The following is a 26,985-nucleotide window of genomic DNA, read 5'->3' as shown; positions in this document are numbered from 1 at the left end:
GGCTATGTGTGCTCAGTTCAGGGGTGGTTTTGGAATGTTGATCATCCTGCTCTTGACCAGAGTTAGGAGTCTGTGACATCACAAGAAACTTGAGCCCCCTGCCTAGAGCAACCCTCCCTTTAGTTCCCTCTCTGGCTTTCCTTCCTTTTGCAGTCCTCTTGTGTCTTCTTGTCCTGGCTTTAAATTTTATCCCATTTACAACTCTGAGGGAAACCACAGACACCAGCAAACAGAGAGTATGCACAGCTTGATCCACTGCTACATACTGTGAAATACTGCTCCGAAGATCCACAACTTAAGGAGAGGTAAGAAAACAAAGATCCTCTCAGCTTTCCGCCCATGTGGCACATGGGCCATAAAGTGAAACGACCTCTTGTGACTGGAGGGGGCTGTGTTCCAAAAAACAGTCATTTAGTGCAATCACTTGCATGTTGTTTTCATAGAAGTTGTGAGAAATATGTTATTTTCGAATCTAATGTAATAAATGCATAAATTAATCCATGGATTTATTTATGATAGTTTGGAGACCGTTGAACGTTCACGAGGAGCATTTTCCTTTCGTTAAACTGTTTCTGTCTGGGAAGAAACTCATGACATAAGTGTTTAGGGTGTGTGTTCTGCGTATATGCAGCTGATACATGAAGACACCAGGTTTCTGAAAAAAGTTCTTTTTTTTTAAATCCAGAAATTTGCCAAGATTTTATTTTGGAAACGGCTTCGTGGAAAATACAAGTTTCAAAAACATATTCAGACATAATCAGTAAATTCTGGGAATAAGTTCCTAAGGTAATTTCAACTTTCCTCCTTTCTACAAAGAAATTTTGCTGGGTCTTATGCTGTCCTTGTACAGCCTTCCAAAGTGATGTCGTGGCATTCTGCAGGGAACATAAGGAATTTTAAAGACATTACCATTTATTTTTAACTTGGTTTTTCTGAGAAGCAGGAAAGCATACATCTGGTATTTTTTCATGATAATTTTTGAGGTAGAACACATTCAAGGATACAGAAGCTGTGTGCAATCTAGGTAACAAAATAAAAGTTGTAATTTGTGGTGTCTATTTGACAGTTCCTCCGGAATGCCTTTCTAACTTCAGTGCAGTTGGTTTACCACAAATAAACCAAATTCTGTGCTTGCCTCAGACAGCAAAGAAACGTTTACATGTCGTATTTCAGGCTTAGCCACCAACACACTCAAAATAAAGATAATCTTATAGGTTAACTTCCAAAGGCGTGAAAACTGAACCATTTATAAATATTCCCTACATTTTTTTCAGTATTTTTTCCAATGCCATTAGATGAGAATGCTATGTTGTCATTTTACAATTTAGGAAATGTAGTCTGTGCTACTTACTAAATTTTGAGAAACAGATATTGTGTATGATAATATGTAGGTGTATGTGATAATGAGCACGGCGGCTTGAGAAGAATAAGAGTAAATAAGGCAGAGGGAAGGTTAGAGACAAGATATCGTAGTTTGCACCGAGTCACTCGTGCAAATGCACAACCAGGAAGGAGTACCTACCAAGCTGAAAAGCTGATGTGCGTCTCAACCTTATGTCTCACTGTAATGCTGAACATATGCCATAATGACCTGTATAAAAGCTGTGGTATATTTCACACAGCAGCAGCTGTGAAATACTCTATCAGTTTATATATTCAAGAATAAGTGAAATACATCTGGAGGTAACATACTTTAGGCTAATGTTTATGTTTGCAATGCTGACCTGAAAATCAGTTTCATGTTGGACATTGCTAATATCTGTGCTAAGTGAAATATACTAAACGTGAAAATTTGGCTAGAAATTTTCATTTCTCTTTTTTTCATTTTTTCATTTTTTCATTGCCCAAATGACAGAAGGAAGGGTAAGCTAATTATAATTCATTGCTTCTAATATTTGATCCTGTAGCTAATTTATTGACCACTTTTAAATAATTAGTTACAGTCAGGAATGCATCACAACATACGTTAACTGGCTAACGCTCTGTTTTAGTGAGAAATTATGTTGTCCTTCTTCATATAAGCCTGTTTAAAAAGGCATTGTTCTCACTGAATTTATTAGAAAATACATAATGACCACAAATGTTATGAAACATGTTAAATCTTTATGGTTCCATCTCCTTAATTTCTTGAAGCGCAAATGAGTGTGCGTTCGCTTTTCGCTTCTTTTTGACTGCTGCATTGTCCATATCCAGGGCAATACTGAATTTCAGATAACTTCAGTCTGGCAGACAGAAGCTCAGGCTGCACCCCATCTCCTAGACTGATGGCTGCTACTGTGAAGAGTTTCTTATCTAGAAACACGCACCAGGTGTGGCCAGTAAACCCAGTTAAGAGATGAAAACTTGGCAGGCAGAAGTTTTTTTTTATTCTTAATTTTTTTTAGCTGGGTCTAAAAGTTTGCAATACATTTCTGTTTATTTTTATTTAAGAAGTTGGTACAGCTTTACATTTATTCATTTAGCAGACACTCCAAAGCAACTTCCAGCAAACACTATATAGTATATCAGCCCACACCTTGTTCACCAATGTAACTTACACTGCTAGATACACTACTTACAATGGGTCAGTCATCCATACATCAGCGGAACACAGTCTCTCTATCACTCTCACGCACACTGTGAGTGAACCTGAACAGCATGTCTTTGGACTGTGGGAGGAAACCAGAGCACCCTAAGGTAACCCATGCAGAAATGGGGTGCGCATGCAAAATCCACACAGACTGAGTGGGGATCAAACCCACATCCTTTGCATCACCCAAGCACTATGAGACAGCAGTGCTACTTTCTGTGCCACTGTACCACCCCTTATTTCCCAGTTTTTTGCTATGTGGTAGTTTTGGTTCCTTTCACTTATTGTAATGTCAAAGCTGGAAGCAATTATTTATTTGACTACAGTTTTTTTCTATTCTGGTTAGTACTTTCACAGTGTTTGTTCTTCTAATCATAGACTGTAAATGGAGGATTAAAGGCCTTATGCCTGCAAGTTACTGCCCTGTATTAGTCAAGCCCTTTGTGTCACATCTACATTACCACATATATGATCCAGATATGCTAAACTGGTTAAGTGCGGTTGCTGTTCCTTGTAATCTAATGGCAGCTAAGTCATATAGTGATAAATAATTACAATCAGAATCATGACAAAATAAGTGCTGTTTGTAATGATTTGACAGAACAGCAATCTTGCTTATGCTTTTGGGGATGGATTTGTCTTAATAAAAAATACTTTACTTTATATGGTGGAACAGTTGGCAGTGCTGGTTTCTCACAGCTTCTTGGCTGTCATGATTTTCCTGCTTGTAATCCTGTTTTTTTCCACAGTCCAAAGATGCGTTCCAGGTGAGCTGATGGCTCTGAATAATCCTTAGTGTGTAGCTGCATGAATAAGCATGTGTGTTACAATACTCTATTGTATTAATACACATGCTCCTCGACTTACGATGGTTCGATTTACGATTTTTCGACTTCACTCATGAGCTGGCGATAGACATTCAGTAGAAACCATACTTTGAGTTTTGATGTTTTTTTCTGGGCAAATGATATGCAGTGTGATATTCTCTTGCGATGCTGGGCAGCGTTAGCGATCCGCATCTCCCAGTCTGACACACGGTCGCTAGTGTACATGACCAATACTCTACAGTGTTCTGTGTTGCCAGCATTTTTTTGGATACTCCCCTGTATCTGAGTTGTGTTTTGTGCATCCATCATGTCTATGAAATGCCCATCTGTGTCTCCTGCTACTGGTGAGAAGAAGAGGAAAGCAATTACTCTTCAAGATAAACTCTAATTAGTATGTTTATATCTACAGTATTTATTATTATATTGTAATATCTTCTGTTTTTTGCTGTCTTTATTGTTTCTTGTTTAGTAATTACCGTACTGTCTTGTGATGTTTTGCCCATGTTTTGCACACGTGCACTTTACGTGGTGCTGTGTAAGTAGCTTTGTGTTGTTTATGTAGCACCATGGTCCTGGAGGAACGTTGTTTCATTTTACTATATACTGTACCAACTGTATATGGTTGAAATGACAATAAAGCCACTTTGACTTTGACTTTGGTGAAGGCGGCAAGCCTGCAGTGGCCATTGCACGGGAACTTGGACTTTTGCAATCAACGATCTCGACCATCTTAAAGGATAAGCAATGACGTTCGGTAGGTTAGGTGTATTAAATGCATTTTTGACTTATGATATTTTCAACTTACAATGGGTTTCTCGCAACGTGACCCCATCGTAAGTACACCCCTGTGCAATATCACTTAAATATCAAATGATTCAAAATTGTATCACCTCTCAATAACTGCATTATTTCTAAGTTGGCAAGTAGAGTATTTGCTCTTATGTAAAATTAAAAACTAACAGTTTAGATTTATTATATTAAAAATACAGGCCCCACAGTAGGAACTCAATGCAACAAAAGTCAGTACACCTTTCATTACTGAGATTCAAATCTTTTATTTTTTCAGTACAAGTGATATTGCACAGCGGCATATTCACTTCTGTTGTATACTGGAGCTAGTTTTGCACAGTATATCTAGCACTGGACAAAGGTGTCATTGGAAAACTCTTAATAATAGTTGAAAATAATTCTAAGATCCAAATATAGTGGAGGTACTTCAGTAGTTTACTACATATCCTAATGTGCTAGACAGTCACTGTCTTGTCTTCCAAGAAGTCAGTGCCAGCTCAGTGAAATATTGAGAGAAAAATATAATCTGTGGTTAGTATGTAAGGTTTTGGTTATGCTGAATTAAAAAATGTGTTAATCTCTGCTGTAATTTCCTCTCAAGTATGTTCCCAGGAAGAAAATAGTTCTTTTGGATAGTACTAATCTACATTTAGTCACTTAGCAGATGCTTTTGTCCAAAGCAACTTACAATGGATACTATGTAGTGCTACCAGCCCACACACCCTATTCAGGTAAGGTGACTACATTGCTAGATACGCTAGCCACAGGGTGTTACTCATTCATGCATCAGTGAAATGCACTCACTCTGTGACACTCACACACTACAGGGAAACCTGAACAGCAAGTCTTTGGACTGGGGGAGAAAACCCAGACAGACACAGGGAGAACATGCAAACTCCACACAGACTGAGCAGGGATTGAACCCATGTTCTCTCACACCCCCCAGGTGCTGTAAGATAGCAGCATTACTTGCTGTGCCACCCTGCCACACTAATCTGCTCTCGAGCACATATCAGTTAGCTGCTGATGTAATTATGTTTTCACCCAGATTGTTGTAAAAACTGTACATTTTTTTCAGTCACATGACCAAAATGACAGAAGTATATTGGATGTAATCAGAGAGGTCAGACAGCTGGTGTCATTTCCCAAAACAAGCTGAGGTGTAGCAGAAAATTAAAGGTTTGGCAAACAGTGCAAGTGATGAAAATGTGAGAAAAAAGGGTTAGCAAAAAAGGATTTTTTGCCCATCCCTGCCTAGGTCTGTGGAAATCATACAGTTCTCATCAAAGTGCCACATGAAGTTCCTCCAGGTCTCCAGCCAAAATATTCTGGCTGCATTGAATTAAGATCAGTTTGCTGCGAGCACACCACGAATTACGTAACCCAGACATAGAAACAGCCCTTTCACGAGATGATTTTGGTTGTGAGTTTACTTTTTACCCGCTTTTTAGCAACGCTGCAGTATACATGTTTCTACTGCAAATGCAGACTTGTTTCATAGTGCAAAACCGGTAGTAAAATGAGAACTTGTGTGGTATAAAAGAATAAAACCATGAATTTTTTGATTGACAGAAAGTTTGGATAACGTACAATGCTGAGAAAACCTGGAAGGAACTCAGACAAAATAAAATATATGAGTCCAATGAAATATACCAGAAACTTCAACAAACCCTGGCCATGTTGGTGAACTTAAGGCTGAAATACCCATTAGGATTTTATTTTCAGGATAATTCAGATAAGACTTAGTGGTGAAATGACTAACAAAATCATTCATCTGAATCTCAACAATCATGTATTATGTGCAGGCCATTATGAAGCACTCGCTCAAATAATGGCTGTAACAGAAAGAAAAACACAGAAAAAGAGTTTACTTTGTACCATGGTTGCTATCATACAATGCCATGGAAAAGCACTGTCCTTCTCAAGTTATTATCTGATAAGCACCCCATATTTCATTAAAGTAAACAAGAGTTTCTGTGGATATTTCAATGCCATATTTTACTAATTGTCTTCTTGACAGTACTTTGGTTCTTACCGAAACACCCTGCAATGCTGTACAAAGGGAAAATTCAAGATACAAGTAGGAAAAGAAAGAGTTAAAATGGGACGTTACTGTATTGTTCACTCTTCACTTCAAATTCTTTCCACGATTTAAGTTAACTATTAGGATGAGGAAATAGTTCATTGACTAGTTGGATGTCAGTGCAGTAGCTTTGCAGAAGCTGGTGGACATTAGGTGAACGTTTTTGTACATACAGCACACACATTACTAAGAAGAGGCAGTTGTTCTAAAAGAGGACTGCCTGCATTCATGGGTGAGATGCTTTGAGCAATAAAAGTTTCACCATAGTGGGAAATCCAGAAATGGGAGGGGCGGAGGGCTGTCGGCAAGAGGCAGTATAGCATAAACAACTGGCATACACAGTAGAGCAGCCAGAATTCTTGGGACCAGAAGGTTACTGGGTTCGAAAAGGTTCTTAAGCTAAACTGTTTCAGAAATATAGACAGCTTTATAAAAAGCATAAGACTCCAGCCTTTAGATTAAAGTCTCCACAGCAGTAACTGCTCTCTTGTAATGATTGCGTGATCTTCATGATCTTATGCTGATATGTTTAAAGGGGTTCATTTGTTTAGTTTGCAAAGTTTGAAAACATTTGTGTTGCAGTTCAGCCCTTTTCAGAAGAATGGCAGGGACCTCTACTGTAGCGGTAACTTCCCATTTGTCTCTGTATAGCACACCAGGTTCATCTGCTGAAAATGTGCAGAATGTTCTTTGGCTTTGCTTGGGAAATTACAACCGTTGCTATCTTAGGCAGCAGATAAATGTAAGACCCACCTGTGAGTTATGATAACATAGCCACTCATAAGCTATGCTAACAAAGAACAAATTATAATTTTAATGTAGAAAAAATAATGACAAATAACACCTGCAGGAGGAAGAAAAAAATCTGCATTGTATTCGCAAAGGTAAAATAGACTATGCTAAGTTTAATGCTAAAAATGTGCTTGAAAATTTTATCATAAACATAGATAATAAAGATACCAAGCATAGTTTTTTTTTTTCTTATGCAGTGAATAATCTTCTGTGGCATTTCCCATTCATTAGCAACATTAAAGGCTAAGGCTTTGTGTTAATACTACTTCAAGCATAGTATTTTTTTCTAATTCAATGAATTAAATTCTGTGGTATTTCCTACAAATTAAACAACATTAAAGGCTAATACAGGGCTTCTGAAGATTAAAAAATCTCCTCCCACATTTCCTCCATTCATTGCTCTATTGTTGACTATGGAAGTTTCAAGCTGTGTGATTATAGAAACAATGCATCTTGCTGAAAAGATTGTAGAAAATGTCTGTATTACACAACTTTAGGCAAATAGCCTCAGGACTGAGCAAAGCCATGAAAATTTTGGCACCATGATGTAAAAGCCTGAGCACCACTGACAAGAAGACTCTTGCATTAACCTTTAAAGGCATCGAATGTTTGAAGATTAAACACAAAGTGAACACTCCTTGAAGGACACATAGATTCACAACTGAATTCTTCATTCTGACAGATATTTAAAGTCACCATAAATGTGCTTCTGTGAGATGTGCATCGATTTGGAGAGAACCGTCTGCTAAATGAATAATTGTAAATTTAAAATCTATAAGTTATTTATTTTCAATAATGTGCGAGAGTCATTTTGAATTTAATTATCTTTAAATTATATTTCATTATCATTTGTTGGGGGAAGCGTGATGGTGCAGCGGATTTGGCCGTGGCCTGCTGTGTGGTGGGTCTGGGGTTTGAGTCCTTCTTGGGGTGCCTTACAGCCTTCTGGTGTCCCGAACTGGGTGTGTCCCCTCCCCCTCCAGCCTGGCGCCCTGTGTTGCCCAGGTTAGGCTCCAGTTCTCTGGGACCCTACTCGGAAAAAGTGGTTGTAGACATTGTGTGTGTGTGTGTCATCTGTTGGTTTTTTCAGTTTTGAATTTTTCTACTTTTTTCAATTCAGTATTTCAATAAGAAAAGTTAACATTGAGTCATTTATACTTTATGCACACTATATTTAGAAAGCCTGCAATTAGCAAAAAAATGGATGAACTAACTTCACTGGAAAATTGTCATGTGAATGTGAAGAATTAATTAATTTTTTTTTCTAAAGGAATCCCATTATCTTAACCCAGACCTTGTCCTTGAGATGTGGTATTGCATGTTTGCTTTTAAACAGTGGCTGTGAAAAGGTCTTTCCAGGTTTTTATGGTTTCTGTTTGTGAAGGCCTCTAGAAGATAAGATCACTAATGTTCAATCACTGGTGAATATTTCACAACTGAGCTACAGTAGATGTATTTATCAGTTGCAATTCTGTACACAACTGCACAATTCTCTGCAAGAATGCTTAAATTCTGAAGTATTTATATAAAGCAGTTTGAACTGCTTAAAAAGTTAATGGCAACGAATGAGATGTATGTTGGCGGGTTCTCTGCGCCCTAATGCTATAAATCAAAGTGAGGTACCAATCGAGATGGAGAAACTGAACTTGCAAGTTCAAATTGAGGTGAAATGAAGCTACTTTAAAGGGTTAAAGCTTGAACAGCTTGTAAAAGCCCAGGTTTGACTCAGAAATGGGTGTGGGTTAAATTTGTACTGTTTATACGTTGTGTTGGGAAAAGGCACTCTTGTCCTTATCCACAATGAAGCAAATTTTAATGTTTTTGTGCAGACTGGAGTAATTCAGATGAAACACCTTGCTCCTGTCTGCTCATAGGACTTAAATTGTCAACTTTCAAGTTATGCCTGTTTCCTGAACCTCAAAAATGTGACCTTTTTGTACCTGCTAAACAGTTAATTATGAGAGAGGTGATCTGTTATTGGTATATTATGGTGTTTAAAAATGAGATAAAGGGTGGGTGGTATCTTCACAAATCTGCAGGGAGTATAATTTAATTCTCACACATCTGATTGCAGTAAATAAATCCATATAACTTCTTGATTTACTATACAGAGCAACAAAGGAATACTTTCAGTTACTGTAATATGAGCTGAGATTTATTTGACACTTTCTCCAAAGGAACTTACAATGTTATCTACAATTATTCTACCCATTTATACAGCTGGATAATTTTACTGGAGCAATTTAGGGAAAGTACCTTGCTCAAGGGTATTACACCTAGAAGTGGGATTTGAATATGGAACCTTTCGGGTCAAAAGCAGCAGCTCTAACCTTTATGCTACCCGCTGCCCCTGTTTTATCATAAATGCAATATATTTGTGTCATAACTAATATTACTGGGATGAGACCTTCAACAGCTGGCTATAGATATAAGGCTTAAGCTAGTTTAAAATGGCAGAGCCTACATGTGTCACAGTAAGTCCCTAAAAAGCAGAACTGCTAGTTTGTCTAAATGCATATGTCCTACATTAGGGGTGCATATCATGTGCTTTTTGTTTAATATCAAAGGATGTATTCAGTAAAGCGGAAGTCGAGCATTGTAAAATGTGTTCAGTTGAACTGTAACATGATATATTTATTTGATCTGAGATGGAATTAATATGAGTTAGAAATTAAAGACATTGCTGTTATTTTGTCGAGTTACCGAAGAATCAGTCCTTAAATCTGTGTGGTTTTTTGTGTACTTGCTGTCATATTTTATAGGTTTCAATGATTTTATTTTGGAAATGCCAGCACGCCTCTCAAGCCAGAGCTCTTAACTCTGTTCTAGGTCTCCTTATTGGTTAGCATTGCTATAAACCAAGCCTAAATAATCTGATCTGCTGCAGTTTTTTTTTTTTTAAATCATGAATAGTCTCACATTTGTATATGTAATAGTTTATATTTTGTTTAAATTCTATTTTTGGATATTTAGAAGACAGATATTTTTGTTATGCACAGGAATATTATTTTTGTACACCAAAGAGCTGTGCTTATTTTTTTATGTAAGTTACAACAGTGCAGAAATGTTTAAAGTTAGGGTTTGATGGTGACAACAAAGCATAATTTCCAAAATAAGTCTTCCTGTCTAGACAATTGTGATACAGATCCAGTCAGTAATACAACAATATACAAACTTCAGTCAATATCAGCAACACACAATTGTCCCCATAAATGTACTGTCAAACGCTTTGCCAAAACTGAGACTAGGGTAATAGGTTCAACTCATTCTATCATGGGGTGTAGTCAGGATGTTTAATTCTGGGACAGTTCATTAACTTCCATATATAGTTAGGATGCAGATTTCACAAAGCATTAACTGGAGTTTATACCAGCAATTTTTGTCTAATAAACTGTAATCATATTACCATTTTTCACAGGACTTAACATGCAATAGAACCAGAAATTCGTAGTGCCTAAGGAGCAATCTGCCACTGTAAAATCTAAATGAATAAATATAATATAGCACATGAAGGTTAAAATGGCTTATTTTTCCGTAATGCTAGAGTCCCAAGTTACTTACACTTATGATTTACATTTTAAATGAGTTATAATTTAAATCTAGTTTGAAGTTAATAATAAAAGCCGCTTCCTTTCTATCCAGATTGTACCCTGCTAGGCTGCAAACCATCATGACCCAGCACTGAACAGGCCATACTTCAGATCCTAGCTATGTTTATAAGTAGTGGAGCCAGAGTATTCATAAAACTCTATGTATTTGATGCTAAATGACAGGAATAAGATTATTGCTGTTAAATATCTTTCTTGTACTGTATTGATGAATATCTAATATTTGTCCTTTTTTCTGAATACTGTTACTTAAGGTATTAAACTCCTTGCTGACTGCTGGTAGAAGGATGCATTGACTAGAAAATTTGATTTTGATCTTAGGAGTCTTAGAAGTAACAAGGTGTTTCTGAAGCAGGTTCTTAGAATAATTATGTTCCCTTCACTAAGCTATGAAGAGTTACAGTAGTTATGAGATAATGCAAACATTCTACTACTGAAGGTCATTTATTGGACCTGCTTAATGTTAGGTTTAAAAGCCTTTCTCTTGGTAGCTGAGAGGAAACCTGGTTACTACAATGGAAACATCAACATTATTTATGAACCCATGGGGCCCTACACACAAATTATGCATTCCATCCTTTTTACGTTCTGGGCTATGTCTCAAAACACCAGCGATTACCAAATAATGAACCAAGCATGTTTAAGACATAAATAAGCAATAAAAAATGTAACTGTAACATTAACTGCAATAGCGGTATAGCTACTTTTGAAATGTAGTATGATTTTGACTAAATTACAGCATACCAAACATATGAACCTCAGAAATTTAGACTAAGTCTTGCATAAGCAGAAAAAAAAACAAAACAGACTGTACTCTGTAAGGCTGTGTCATTTTCCCAAATTAAAAAAAGAAAATGTCAGCCAAAGAAATAAAAATCTGGAATTGCTTAATGGGTTGCAGGCATGTGGAGGAGCCTGGTTCTGTAAAGTCCTCTGCACGTCAACTGTGAGGCCCCAATGAAACAAAAGTGCATTTTCTCCTTTGAGCATTCACTGTGACAAACTAAATCTCCCAAGCTGGAACATTGCAGCTATGCCAAAAAGCTGTACATATCATTCACAGTTTACTTTAGCCCATAGCTCCTTGTGAAAGTTCTCAAGTTCAGTCTCACCTTACTGCGAAATAATAATAGTGACAGTTCCATTTCACCACTGTTGAAAGAGTTTTCATATAATTTGGTGTTCTCAGCACCAGTAAAGCTGCAATAATAAAATAAGCAAAATAAGTACACAATAAAATCAGACAATAAACACCATGTTTTGCATCTGTCCAAGAAGTCAGTCTCACCTGCAAGAATCTCACAGTAAATACCTTGGCTTTTAAATACCATGGCCAGTACTAACTGGTTCCGGAGACCGTTGAATTAAAAACAAAACTGTAATAAATGTAATTTTACTTAAAATTTTTAATGCTATATTGATTGTCTTAGCATATTTCTATATGACCACTTACTTTAATATATAAAAAAATGACCTGCAATTCCATGTAGTTTAAAAAGAGTATTCGCAATGAGTGGTTGTGTGCCTGTATTTCTTTTTTTTTGGTTTTCTCAGGTGTATGAATACAGCCCCTGGTTTGATTTGTAAAAAGCCTCCAGGGCAGGCAGTAAGGACTGCATCACTTTCCTAAAAGAAATTTTACCCGGTGTCCCGAAAGTCAGTGATCAAAGCAAAAATCAAGCGAAGCAGCAAATGTGAGGAGTACGGCAGCAACCAAATACGAATGTTTACGTCCACATTCTACGGCTATGGAAAAATTCCCTAATCAGTCCTGGCAAGGTGAAGGTTGGGCTTGGACTGTGTAAGAAACAGAAAGAAGGGCACTGCAAAGAACAAAAAACACATGTAATGATGTTTTCCAGCCAGTAGTCCAGCACTGGTCTTACTCCACAGTGTTTATGAGACACATGGAGTAAGAACAAGCAATGAAACTTGTTCATATCCCTTGATCCTGACATTGACAGATCTTGTTGAAGAAAAACTCATTTCAGGAGACTTGTGGATTACCTCATATAAACAGCGATCGCCTTTCTGTGACAATGTTAATCCTGTGCCGTAGTTATGTTGTGGAAGGCCTGGCAGGTTCTCTCCTGCCATACATATACCTTGATGAAACACAAGGCTTCCAGACTGTGGGAGATCCACACCTGTGTATGTGATGGGGACACAGCTTGGGTACTCCCACACTGGCTCTCACAGCAAACAGTGCAACATGAAGATTCCTTGACTTGAAGATTTTTCGAAGCTACTCTGAATACTGAAAAAGACACATATTCTATGTTAGTGAGTACAGCTAAAACTGAAAGCAATGTTAAAATCCATAACAGCCTGCTATTGCATTTTTGGTTGTTTCCACTGTAAATGTAAAATGCCTTTCCTTATTTTCCCTATTTTCAGACACCTGAGACTCCATAGTCCTTGCAGAGTCTTAAGTGCAAACCGACCATCTCAGTTCTGAGCCTCCATTCAACAACATTTAACTGCTCTTTAAGACAATATGGAGCTACAAAGGATACCAAATGGAAACAGTGAGAAGATTCACCTGGAAAATGGGTATGTTTCACTCTGGGCTGAAAAGAAGCTTGTGCCTCATTTATTTCTTCTACTTTTTTCATGCATGTTTATTTTACATTCTCAGTTTGCATTTACATTCTTTTATTTAGCAATGTACAATATTAAGCTACCTACAGTTATCTATCCATTTATACAGCTGGGTAATTTGTTTCAAAAATATTGCCACCCAAACCTTATAATCAGGTTACTTCGGTTTTAATAGTTTAGTTGTGTGTAGAAGTTAATATATTCAAAATATGGTAGGCATTGATCTACTTCAAATTGCAGTGTATTAATAAATTGTCATTAAGGGTACTCCTATTAAAAAAAGTTACAAGAAGATGTTATTTACTGTCCTTTGTCTAATAGCATTTTTGATGAAGCTGAACAAGAGGAGTTTTTACCTCACAAGCCTAACGGGATGAAAAAGATTCACTTCACTGATGTAAGTAGAATGAATCACAGGGCCAGGCTGGTGTGGGTCTGAGTTGCCTGAGAAGGATAACATCACAGAAAGTCTGGATAAGTGCTCATATGACCAATTTTATGCATATACAATACTCACAAATACACACACAATTTAATTTTTCACTAACTTAACTGGTTTTGATTTAAAGAGCCCTCTAAACAGTCAGTGGTATATTTCTTAAGTCAAATCACATCCGAACATTTGCCTTTTAAAATCACATAGTTTATTTCTACATTGCTACTCACAGTTAATCAAAATTTCATCAAAGTGCCCGCAGACCATTACTACAGTCCCTTAAAGTTCTGCCTCCTTTATTTTTCCACTAGTCTGAGGGGAAGACTTCTTTTGGGATGTCTGTCTTTAACCTCAGTAATGCCATCATGGGGAGTGGAGTTCTGGGACTGGCCTACGCCATGTCAAACACAGGCATCGTCCTATTCCTGTAAGTATTCAGTTCACACCTTACATACTAAGGAAAGAACAATGTGATAATCCTCAATATTTACAGTAGATTAACAACTAATACTACACAAAAGCTAATAAACTGAGAAACTATTCTGGGAGCGATCCAGATCATTTCATGATGGTGCACCAGGTAGTTCCGCTGCCATATAGCTCCTGAACTGTTTGTTTCTAGTTCACTCAGACAGATTTTGCATATTTTCTCCACATTTGAGTGGCTTTCCTTCCAGTGCTCTGGTCTCCTCCCACAGTCCAAAAACATGTGTTTCAGGTGCATTGATGACTCTGAATTACCAGTAGTGTACTGTATATGTGTGCATGTATATGTTTATATGACTGCCCTGCGATGGACTAGTGTTGTGTCTAGGGTATGGCTGGCATCACACCTTATGCCTCTGAGTTAGGCTCCAGAACACAATAATCCTGCCTTGGACAAGCAGTTATTTGATAATAGATGGTTGGAAATATAGTCGGCACCATTCATACTGTTAGGTAATACACACACACACACACACACACATTTTCAGAACCGCTTGTCCCATACGGGGTCACGGGGAACCGGAGCCAACCCGGTAACACAGGGCGTAAGGCCAGAGGGGGAGGGGACACACCCAGGACGGGACGCCAGTCCGTCGCAAGGCACCCCAAGCGGGATTCGAACCCCAGACCCACCGGAGAGGAGGACTGTGGTCCAACCCACTGCGCCACCGCACCCCCGCTGTTAGGTAATATGGCAAGCGAAACCTTGGCAGAGAGTTTAGAAAACATTTACGAAACATTAGATCTTTATTAGAGTTCCATTTATACTAATACTCCAATAACTCCTGAGAAGAATTTAAAAAAAAAAAAACTGTCCAGCATTAATGGAAAACGACTTTGCTGTATTTACATGTATATGAGCTACTCCATTGAGTATTTCAGTCCAAATAATTGCAAGATGTAACATAATTCTGAAAACAACAAAACAAAGAAATCAGTATTTTTATTGCCTTCATAAATCTTACATAAATACATTAAATATATATGAGTACTGTGCGCATTTCAGATTATGGTGGTAAGAAAACTAACTTCACAAAATGGTGTAAGGAAGCTTTAATTCAGTAGAGTTAATAATAAAAAAGACTGGAAACAGAACTGCTTTTCTGAGGGTACTACTAGTTGCAACAAAATCCAGTTTACACAAAAGAAATTACTGATAGACAATATCTTCAATTATGTTTCAGTTCTGAGAAATTTTGCTTTTAGTTTGTTTTTGATTTTGAGAGGACCATTGATTTTAAAAACAAATAGGAATACTCAAAGGTGACGGTTCAAAGGTTTTGAGTGGCCTTCCTTCCAGTGCTCTGGCCTCCTCTCACAATCCAAAAACATGTGTTTCAGGTGCATTGATGACTCTGAATTATCAGTATATGTGTGCATGAATAAGTTTATATGACTGCCTTGCGATGGACTAGTGTTGTGTCTAGGGTATGGCTGGCATCACCCCTTATGCCATGGCGTAGGCCTTTGAATACTATTCATATTCAAAGGTTACTATTTTAAAATATACATGGTACTTTTACCTGTTACTATAGCCAAGTGAACACGATTTATGTCTTTGAGACAATACTCTAATGAGTACTAAATCAACTCTTGGATAATATTCTGAACACAAGAATGCATTGTCTAATGGAGGCATTTCACTTACAGCTGTGCTGAAATGATCCCCAATCCAGGAACCACAAATGCATCTCTTTAAACCACTGCTCTACAGAGCTTTCTTTGTTTCCAGTCTTACCAGAAGCTCTCTTCAGCCTGTTTGTTTATTTCTTTAGCTGTTAAGTTTATATTTCTTTACCAGAACTATTTTGGTAAACTTAACTTGTTGGGTCCCCTGCTCAATGTCAAAGAGGATTAATGGTCGGTTGCATGTCATAACAGCTACTGTGAATCATCTTTTCTGTATTTGCTACCAGAAGGTGTGGAACACACTGATAAAAAAGGCTGCTGTATGTAAAAAACTATTTAAATTATATAAGGCAAAGTCATTTGTTCTTGTCATTGCCTAGGGCCCCAACATATCCTTACACTTTTACTCTAAATACCTCAGTATATGATCTGCCTACAACTCAGGTGAATTCTTAAGAACTTGCCACAACAAGTAGAAAGACATCAGGGCCTTTCTGAATTTTATATATTAACAGAGCAATCTAGCATTACTCAGATATTCAATGAGCTGAAACATTTCATAACATTAAGAACAATGATGGGTTGTTTGCACTTGCAGTGCATGTACAGTATTGCTTAAAAGTTTTGGGCACTTGGGGAAAAAGCTGTAAAGTGAGAATGCTTCCAAAAATAATACTCTTAATTAATAAACTTCCTACAAAGCTTAGTAGCCATCCATTGTCAACAACTGCTTGGCGCGGCGGGCTTGGCCAAGTCCTGCTCTCTGGCGGGTCTGGGGTTCGAGTCCTGCTTGGGGTGCCTTGCGATGGACTGGCGTCCTGTCCTGGATGTGTCCCCTCCCACTCCAGCCTTGTGCCCTGTGTTGCTGGGTTAGGCTCTGGTTTGTCATGACCCTGCTCAGGACAAGCAGTCTCAGACTGTGTGCGTGCATGTACTTTTTTCTTTAACAACACGCAGAACCCTTACTGTAATACTGTAACTTTTTGTAAAAGGAATGCTTGGAAATCTAAAATATGCTCTTTCCTATTGACACTAATGCAGAAGACATTAAATAATCGTCTAAAACAAATATTTTTGTGAAGCATCTAAGTGCCTAAGACTTTTTTTACAGTACTGTACTTTTCTCTTTTGCCTTTGCATTATTGATCTCCAAGCTATTGAGTAACGTTTACCTTTTATCTGTTTTGCTTGTTTTGTACATGCACAGAAGTAAAAATTTTTTTTCCTCCTCTGAGCTGAATGTATTGACGACATACTGCTCAGTATCTTGTAAGAAGAATTCATTGAGTCAAACTGGGTTCTTCATGCACACCTGTTAAATTCTCCCCTCAACCTCAGCCAAAGCCACAATCTCTTTCCATTACTAGAAGCTGAGTATGCTTACACCATATTTTAATTTTTCGTTGTTGCACTTTTTCTGCTTCTCTTGAGGGTTTCTGTTTGAATGTCAAAAAACTTTTCTCTGGAATCTCGCACATCTACTTTACCCACCTTTTCAAACACAAAGAATGCGATAGAACAGGTACCAGCCAAAAGTTTGCCTCATAGAGTCAAGGACGTGTTTACACCTATTTGTAATGTCCTTAGGTGAGTTGTCACATCAAAATGGGAATATATGTGAACACATTTTGAACATTTTTACAGCACTCTACTAATCAAAGGACTTCAATGTTTTACTCACAGGCTAGTGTGACTGTTCATTATTCTTCATATTTCAGTAGGCTGTTATTCCACAACTTGGAGGCAATGCTCCCTAGCTTGAATTTTGACACACACATTCTTCACATACATTTTGCTGATTTGCAGCCTGAAAGATTTTCATACTGCTGAACATGTTTGTCCCACAGTAATCACAGCACACAGCCACTAGTAACTGGATGATGTCCAGGCAGACATGAACCATGACTTTAGTGGAGTGTAGAGAAGACTAATACAGAGTGTGTGATGGAGGGATTGTGCTAAACGTGATCTGGGTGTGCAAGGGTAAGATTGGACACACATGGGCCTCCTAAATCAGATTTGTAGAGATATAAATAGCACTGAGCCGGCAGATGAAATGCAGTACTTGGTCAGGGCAGTGCAGTCCAGGAGAAGGAAAAATAAAGAGGAACAAATTTCAGCACTGAGACTTTGGCAACACTAAGACCAACAGGGATCTGCCCAATTTCTGGACTGTGTTATGTTTCACTGCAAGCAGGAAGTACAACAGTATAAGGCTTGATAGAAGAAGAGAATCATAATTAGGGGTTATGGTTTAATGGGCAGGATTCCAAGCAAATGAAACCAATCTGTTTATATAGCATATTTTACAAATATTTATATGGTATCAAATTACAAAATGTGTCAGAACACAAGTGTATCATCCAGTTCTCTGTGATTCATTTCTTGCGATCTAATGTCACATATCTTTTCCAGCCATTTAGATTGAAAGGTCTGGGGAATGTTATGGATATTAATGTGTGATGTTGTGAGAAAATGTTAGTGTCAGCACTCTGTAAAATAACTATGCAACCAGAATATAGGATAGTTTCTCCCTGTTTGCATAATATTGAAAAAATGCATTGCTTTGTATCTTTTGCAGATGTCTGTTGACATGCATTGCTGTTTTGTCATCTTATTCTATCCATCTACTTCTTACATGTGCTGGTGTTGTAGGTAAGCAGGTTCAAGAAAGGCAAAACAAATAATTTTATGCTGTATCACCAGTAAACATTGTTACTCAGGCAAATTTGCCCCTTGCCAAAATGTGACATCAAATTATTACCTTTAGATCACAGTCCTCCCTTTGACTAAAAAAACAGCATGCTTGCAAGAGTTCATTTTTATACTGATGAAAATGTTTTACATATGTTTTACTAATTTTAAAGAAATAGTTAACAAAACATTAGAGAACTCAGTCACAAGATCACATTTCATTATTTTACCAGTCAATAGCAGTATTTGATGAAAACCTATTGCTTCATTGCATATGTCATCAATTCCATTTTATTTTTTAAAATTTCTTCAGGTATCCGTGCCTTTGAACAGTTAGGGAAACGGGCCTTTGGTAAAACAGGCAAAGTACTGTCAGCTGCCACCATCACTGTGCACAACATTGGAGGTAAGATAAAGTCAGTTTAACAACGAGGAAGCCTTTGACTTCAGGCTTACATACATGATCTCTAGCCATTGCTTCTTCTCTGCCTTCCCCACATGAGTATATATTTATTGTTATTTCATACCTAAAAACCAAATCATGGCACAAAAATATTATGTAAGATAAAATTTGTATCTTCAATATATACGTGGGGTTACAACATAAACAGGAAATTATAGTGTGTCAGCCAGAAACCTTGATCCATTGTACAGCAGATTTTGAGCAGTCACATAATTGTTCACATGGTACTTTGGTGATCCTGATCATTATGTGTGCTAGTTCATTGCCTGACAACTATACAGTGTACACATATAAAACATCTACAGACATTCCATTTAAACAAAAACTACATTGAAGCTTTTCATATCAAAACTGTTCTTTTATTTATTTTTACATTTACATAATACAAATAAATGTAAACGTAAATGTAAATGTAAACGAATTTATTTTTCATCAAATGACAGCATATCATACTGAAATACCTGATCTCTTCATAAAGAAAATATATATTTTTAGATATATATTTCTCTTTTGGGGGGGTGCGGTGGCGCAGTGGGTTGGACCACAGTCCTGCTGTCCGGTGGGTCTGGGGTTCGAGTCCCGCTTGGGGTGCCTTGCGACGGACTGGCGTCCCGTCCTGGGTGTGTCCCCTCCCCCTCCGGCCTTACGCCCTGTGTTGCCGGGTAGGCTCCGGGTTCCCCGTGACCCCATATGGGACAAGCGGCTCTGAAGATGTGTGTGTGTGTGTATTTCTCTTTTGTAAGTTTCAACAGAATACAGTTATTTAAAATATGACATCTCAGCCCTTACTCCCAAGGTTTGAAAACCAATATGTTATTGTCTTTCTAGGTATGTCCACCTACCTCTTCATTGTAAAGTATGAATTGCCACTGGTAATACAAGCTTTTCTTGGCCAGCACACCAGCAGTGGGTAAGTGTGTGCAAACTAAGCAACACCCTTGAAACACCTAATACATGTACTGTTTAAGAACAGTCTGTGGCTGACTCTTTGTAATCTTTTTACACAGAGAGTGGTACTTCAATGGAAATAACCTCATCATTATTGTTAGTATCTGCATCATCCTCCCCCTTGCTCTTATGAGACACCTAGGTATGCCAACCACATTACCGTTTCAGAATTCTTCTTCATCATGTACTCTCTAACTGTGAGCATTTCCTGTTTATTTGTTACAGTTATGAGTATGCTGATTCCCTTAACAGAATATATCTGCTGCTATACTTTTAGGCTACCTTGGCTACACCAGTGGCCTCTCACTCACTTGCATGGTGTTCTTCCTCATATCGGTGAGTGGGATAATGGGGACTACCTTACCAAACATCGTCTTTTACAATTCCCAGCACCTGGTGTGCATAACTATATATAGCATAGGCTCATGGAATTTGACAGAGGATGATGTCCATCTGCCGTGACGATCGAGATGTTCCATGCCGAGTCGGGGATCCAAGATGCCATTCACCAACATTATAATTACTTGTTAAACACTGGCTTACAAATTGTTATTTTCTAGAATGCCCAGGAGGGGTGGGCTACCACTGGCCTGTGGACCCCCAGAGGTTTTTTCTCCCTCAACTTTCAGTTGGGAGTTTTTGTTCCTTTCCCCGGTGGCCAGTAGGTATACTTATAGCTCTATAATAAGTTCTTCATTATGGTAGCCATTAGTTGACCGTCTTCTTTGTTTGTATCTGTTTTTCTTGCCTTATGTCTGTGTTAAAGCGCTCTGTGCCACTGTGTGAGAAGAGCGCTCTATAAAAAATAAAATAATAATAATAATAATAAAAAGTATAAAATAGCACCATGTGAAAATTTGTTTGTTTGGATATGCCGAGACCATTAACTTCAAATTATTTCCATTTCTAAGAATGATGTGACATATTAATGGGACCTTACAAGCGTCTTAAAATGCTACTGAGGGACAGCTTAAGTCAGCATTCCACATGCAAGAAAGTGTTGTGAGATTATAGAAACAAAATGTTGCTTAAATATACTTTTATATCTGCCTTACCGGTGATTTACAGCAGTCTACACAGATGCACAGACTGCAGGTACAGTGGTTTTTGTTCCAGCCAAACTTTTAACCATCAGATAGACTGTGCTAAATGTGGTACATGATTAAAGCCACATTAAAACAAACCTGGGAACTGAGAAACTACTATTCTTAAAAAAAAAAAAAAATAATTATAAAAAAATGTGTTAAATTATGTTTTAGAATGCTGTTAAACATGCATATAGGACAATAAAATATTTTTCCAATTATTTCTGGAATTAAAACTATAAATTTGTAGTTTATTCTGTTTCTTATTTCAGCTTTTAATTGTTATAATCATGAGATCACTCTAAAAAACATCTGGGAAGTACTTTTTAGGAACCAAATCAAAACATTAAGAAATATTATTGCTTGTGTTTCCCATCAAGAAAGACTTACTGGTTGGTCAAAACTGAACTGATTTAAAACCTGTGGGGAGTTTGCAGCTAATAAATTTGATTTAATGTGATCCAAATCATGCAGTTCATCCTATTAAAAAGGGGTACATAAACCTCCATACCATGTGGCCCTTGATGACCAATGTGGCCATCCCTGAACTAGACTATTACCAAGAGAACATGTCACTGTAGATTCCTTTGACCTACCAACTAGTCCCCGAAATATACTACTAAATATTAAAGGGGTGGTGCCCAGATCAGTACATTTGTTATAATCCCCTCAAACTCATTCTCTATTTTCAGGTCATATATAAGAAGTTCAACATCCCCTGTCCTTTAGAGACTTATGGCAATCATTCTGTCAATTTCACTACCGAGGAAGACTGTCAAGCCAAGCTATTCACCTCCAACCAGCAGGTAAAGGCAGTGCAATGTTTTCTGTGCTGTTTAGGCTATCAAGAGTTTCATGTTGATATATTTCATGATATCAAGGCTCAATGCTCTAGCCCTTTCTACAGTGCCACCACATAAGGTCAAGAGTTATTTACAGTAATAGTGAGAGGATATCTCAGTATAGAGCAGGTTGTGGGCATCTTGTATCATATCTTGTTTCAAGGCGACTACTTGTGCCCATTTATTCATGCACTTCAAAACCTGCAGTTATGACTTTTTCATTGCTTTCCCAGGGAGTGTTTTACTTGTCTTCTGCAGCAAGACTATAGTAATTGTTTTCTTATGTTATTTGTGTTTCAGACTGTATATACAGTCCCCATTTTGGCGTTTGCCTTTGTATGCCACCCGGAGGTGCTGCCCATTTACACAGAACTGCGCAAGTAAGCAGAAACAGTCTATATCACAATAACACATGTTTTTGTTCCAAAGACCAGCATTGCTTCTGTGTCTTGTCAAATTTGGCCATTAGTTTGAATGTGCAATCTTGAATCAAAAAGTTTGATTTTGCAAAAGGTCAGCAATTACCGAGTGATACTCTACAGAATATGCAATTATTTGAATATGGTATCTTCAGACGTGGGGCGTTGTGGCGCGGCAGGTTTGGCCAGTGCCCTCTGGGTGGCAGGGCTGGGGTTTGGGCCCTGTTTGCGGTGCCCTATGACGGACTGGCGTCCGGTCCTGGGTGTGTCCCCTCCCTCTTTGGCCTTGCGCCCTGTGTTGCTGGGTGAGGTTCCGGCTCACCGCGACCCTGCTCAGGACAAGCAGTTGTTGAAATTGGTTGGTTGAGCTGGTTGGTATCTTCAGACTGATTTCCTGTTTACTTTTCAGTCATTAATCCTGACTGTCTGTTTGTGCTTACCTCAGCCCCACCCAGAAGCGCATGCAGGCAATCGCCAATGTCTCCATCTTTGCCATGTTTACAATGTACCTTCTCACTGCTACCTTTGGCTACCTCACTTTCTATGGTAAGCAAACAAACATGTTGATGGTCCTAAAATGAAAATGCAACCGGCAGTAAATAGGGCAGTCTTGGACTGACTTCCCATTAAGGGTGTACCATGCCTCAAGTTCTATGTTTCCATGGTAGGCTCCAGACCACTGCAACCCTACACTGGACAAGCAGTTATAGATAATGAATGAATAAGTTGTCTTGACTGTGATTTACACCTGAGTAGGATTCCTGGGCAAGTCATGAATAGAATTCAATGCAGAATGTATGATTACAGAATAACTGGTAGAAGTCGACATATAATTTTTTATGTGATACATCTTAAGATTCACCTGGCCACATAATCAGTGATGTAAGCTGGGGTCACTGTGTGTTTCTGTCATGCACAAAGCATATTGCCATGACTATATTGTGCACATAATACTTTTTTCTGGTTATATGATTTGATCATATTCTCAGTGAATGAATGAATAAAGTCATTAACATGTGCAGATGTGGCTAACAACTTGATGCAAATACTTGGTATACCCTTAGCAACATCACTGAAAATCCTAATAATGAAGGCATCTAAGCTGCAAATACACCATGTGGTGTTTACAATCATTTCATCAGAAATAAATATATAAAATGTTTTCCAACATATCCTGATGATAATTGAAATAAAAAATAATTTGAAAAAACTTAAAACCCAATTTATTTCAGTATTTCTTACCATATTATGTACCCATTGTTTCCTAACAGCATTCCGAGCAGTACTATTCATTGCCTAGGGCTGGGAAATAAATGACACACATATATCATGCCAAAGGGTTTCATGGAAGACAAGCGTATGCACACTAGCTGCAACCAACAATTATCTTACAAAAAACAAAAGCCAATGTCCCACAGGTTTTTCTGTGTACTTTCAACCCTTGTATCAGCTGCAGTGGAGTTGAGCAGGTTGGCTAATGCTGTGTGAGTCTAAGCAGGTGCTCTCTTCTGTGTAGCCAATGTGGAGGCAGAGCTGCTGCACATGTACAGTAAGGTGGACCCCCTGGACACACTCATCCTGTGTGTGCGCCTGGCAGTGCTCATGGCTGTCACCCTCACCGTGCCTGTGGTCCTTTTCCCGGTAGGAGCACTGCCCTCTTTTCACCCATCCCTGGGGTTGTCTCTCTATATTAACCCACCAGATAATAAAAAGTGTGGTAATATCAGAAGTATTTTCCTTCAGAAATTCTAATTCTCAAAATACTTGTGTTGCATTTACTCATCTTTTCTACAGATATGTATATAACTGTTGGAGTTTGCAGCAGTTCTTTGAACTGGAGCATATTTCATCATATGGTTGTCAAGTTGGGCAAAGTGAGATATACAGTGACACCTTGACACATATCTCAATGGAATTCATGTGGTGAAGATGAATTTTTGCACCAGGTTGTAAGGGGACATGGAGTCTGGGTATTTAGACATGATCAGTGATCCAAACAGAAATTGTAGGAGTTGTACCACTAAAAAACAAAGTATACTGTAGATTATGATAGGGCGCACAAGTGACTAACCTGAAACCTATGACTGAGAGAGGAACAAAATACAGTATGTAGGAATTTTATGGAGTTGCAAAAAAAATGTTTAGTGAGATTGAGAGGATTCTTTTCCAAATATGAAATGCTAGTGCTGTGGATTCTGAAATTAATCACACTTACAATTTCTTCCCTGGAAAGATCCGGAGAGCTCTGTTGCAGCTCCTGTTCCCTAAGAAGCCTTTCCACTGGGTACGCCACACTAGCATTGCTGTGTGCCTCCTCTTCATCGTCAACCTGTTTGTTATCTTTGTACCCAACATCCGCGACATTTTTGGCATCATTGGTTAGTCTATCAAAGCTTTTCTTTTTCTTTTTTTTCAGAATTTTAATTTGATGTCTGATGCTTGATGGTCAAATGTTTTGTATACTTGAAGAAAACAAAAAGAAGTTTACGCTGCATTCCTTATGCATAAGTTAAACATTTGCATGTCAAAAGCTTGAATTTTTACTATGCTTGAAAATCCACCTGTGTGTCTAGGTGCTACGACTGCACCCAGCGTAATCTTCATACTCCCAGGCTTATTCTACATTCGGATCATTAAAGATAAACCAATGACTTCTAGATCAAAGATTCAGGTATGTTCTCACCACAGATAATTATACCAATGCTTTGATTTTTTAATCAAAATGAAATTCAATGGTGACAGTAACTCTGGTTTTCTGCATGTCCTCCTGTGGGTTTAGGCAGCCTGTTTTGCGGCTTTTGGATTCATCTTCATGGTGATGAGCCTGACTTTCATCATTCTTGACTGGGTGAATGGAGAGAGCCGAAGCGGAGGTGGACATTAACGTGTTAGCATCTGCCAAGAATACTAACACTCATCACAACAAACCTCCCCTAAACAACTGCCGCAAATTAGCTCATCCAGGTTAAGATATAACAAAAAAAAGAATGAAACGCTGGATCCCTCATAATCTCAGCTTTGGTGAGAAATATCTTCTGGTCAAGAAGGTCACACAACCTACTGTCCTGGTAGTACGTCACATAAAAAGAGCACGACACTGGCTATTTCAGATAATTTTTCAATAGAAAAATTAAACATGCATTTTTGCCTTCTTGGATTAATCTCAGTGGAGCTGATTAAGTTATTACTGACAGAACCCAGGTAACAAAATGCTGACAATGTGACAGTGCAAGTTCTGTAGGCCAAACTGGATGACCTTCTGATAGATTTAATTATTCACCCTAACACCACCACTGGCATTTACTATTGTATATCAATTACTGGCATTTACCATTATATGTATATGTTACTAAGAATGACAAATTGCCCATTTTATATCAGAACTTTAATTGTGATGACCTATAACGAGTTCCTGAGTATTAATGATTAATATCCACGTCCTTTTCATTACTAAAGTCGGTATTTTTTGCTGAATCTACCAGCCATTCAGTGCTTGTTGAAATTTCTGATTAGAGCTGGTCAGATGTGTTTGAATCCAAAGAAAAAACCCAGGCTGCCCTCTTTATCTCTTTCTGAAACTTTGTGGTTCTGCAAATAATAAAACAGTGCTAGTCTAGTACTTATATTTGGATTTATATTGTGATTTATTTATGTTATATCCAGAAACTTGAAATGGATTTGTAAACAAATAATTTATTTCAAGTACATTTATTTGGAAGGGCTGTGAAAGACATTGTCATTTTCATACTGCAAAACAAGAAGCTGACTAAAATTTGGTGTTATTGGTTTTGGTGATGATCACTTCTTTCTGTCTGGTCTAGCATTCCATCGCAAGGCAGCAGATGAAAATCACAGGAATATGAGCTTGAAGCTGCTTTTCTCAATTTGTTTTAACAACTTGCACGCAGCAATTCAGAATGCTTACGTCTAACCTCAGCCATTCCAGCAGTGATCTTGTTTTTTTCCTTTGTATTTCTTGCAAATATTCCTCTTGGTGTTCCCATTAACCATCATAGTGCCAAAATCAACAACAAAGCACTGTCTGAATGTGTGATAAAAAGGTCTGTACCCAAGGATGCCAGCACAACTCTAAATCACAAGTGGTTCTCATACAGAGGGACTTGTAATGTTGTACGCTTCCGATACTAATTTTCTGATTATTTTCGTTTATCTGATCCATTGCGGGAAGCATGATGGATGTTATGCTACTCTTTCTAAGAAATTTACCTGCTTCTATTGTGAGAAAAAGCTAGGTGAGTGATAGTCAGAGAAGGATTCAGCATTAATAAACAACTCTGGACACAACAGTATGGTTCTTACAATACATACTCAGCCTTTCCGTGCTTTTCTTCATGAGTGCAGACACAGCTCTATTTCTAAGACATGTGTCCTGAGAAGAGAAATTACGAAGTAAAGAAATGTCAAGCACTAAATGGAAAGAAAAAAACATGCCAGTATGTGCATAGACCTGGACCCCTGCCTTACCAGACTCAGACACACACTAACCTCATATAGGTATGATTTGCAAGGCCTCAGGAGTCTGCTGAGAATTGCTGAAGAACACCTAAATGAGTGTTACTTTTCATCAAACTGTTACAAAACGTGTTTTTTTTATTGAGTCAATAATCATGTGTGTTTTATTTAGGTCGCAGTGAGATGATCTATTTTCAAATAAAGGTGAATGGATGTCATTTTTTGAATTAAGCCTTTTCTT

At 38.0% G+C, this 26,985-nt stretch overlaps 1 protein-coding gene across 1 annotated transcript; it reads left to right on the top strand.

Moving 5' to 3' along the window:
- Positions 1-112: 112 nt before the first annotated feature.
- slc38a5b (solute carrier family 38 member 5b) lies at positions 113-25,676 on the top strand. Its single transcript, XM_018752897.2, has 16 exons — positions 113-305; positions 13,066-13,221; positions 13,591-13,666; positions 14,017-14,132; positions 18,402-18,475; positions 18,828-18,920; positions 19,806-19,887; positions 19,985-20,067; positions 20,203-20,261; positions 21,703-21,816; positions 22,153-22,232; positions 22,717-22,817; positions 23,788-23,912; positions 24,505-24,649; positions 24,845-24,942; positions 25,051-25,676. Exons 2-16 carry the CDS (start codon positions 13,166-13,168, stop codon positions 25,153-25,155), a joined length of 1,407 nt encoding a protein of 468 aa, XP_018608413.1. The 5' UTR covers positions 113-305; positions 13,066-13,165; the 3' UTR covers positions 25,156-25,676.
- The last annotated feature ends 1,309 nt before the right edge of the window (positions 25,677-26,985 follow it).

This window comes from Scleropages formosus, chromosome 1 (assembly GCF_900964775.1).
Source record: "Scleropages formosus chromosome 1, fSclFor1.1, whole genome shotgun sequence".
NCBI classification, from domain to species: Eukaryota; Metazoa; Chordata; class Actinopteri; order Osteoglossiformes; family Osteoglossidae; genus Scleropages; species Scleropages formosus.
Note: the sequence above shows the minus strand (reverse complement) of the source record. Positions and strands in the feature narration are given on the sequence as shown.

Bases quoted from the DNA above. Each gene is read 5' to 3' on its own strand.
- slc38a5b (XM_018752897.2), top strand. From the start codon at position 13,166: ATGGAGCTACAAAGGATACCAAATGGAAACAGTGAGAAGATTCACCTG. The intron at 13,667-14,016 runs GTAAGTAGAATG...TTTTTCCACTAG, and splicing joins AAAAGATTCACTTCACTGAT to TCTGAGGGGAAGACTTCTTT. The intron at 24,650-24,844 runs GTTAGTCTATCA...CTGTGTGTCTAG, and splicing joins CGACATTTTTGGCATCATTG to GTGCTACGACTGCACCCAGC.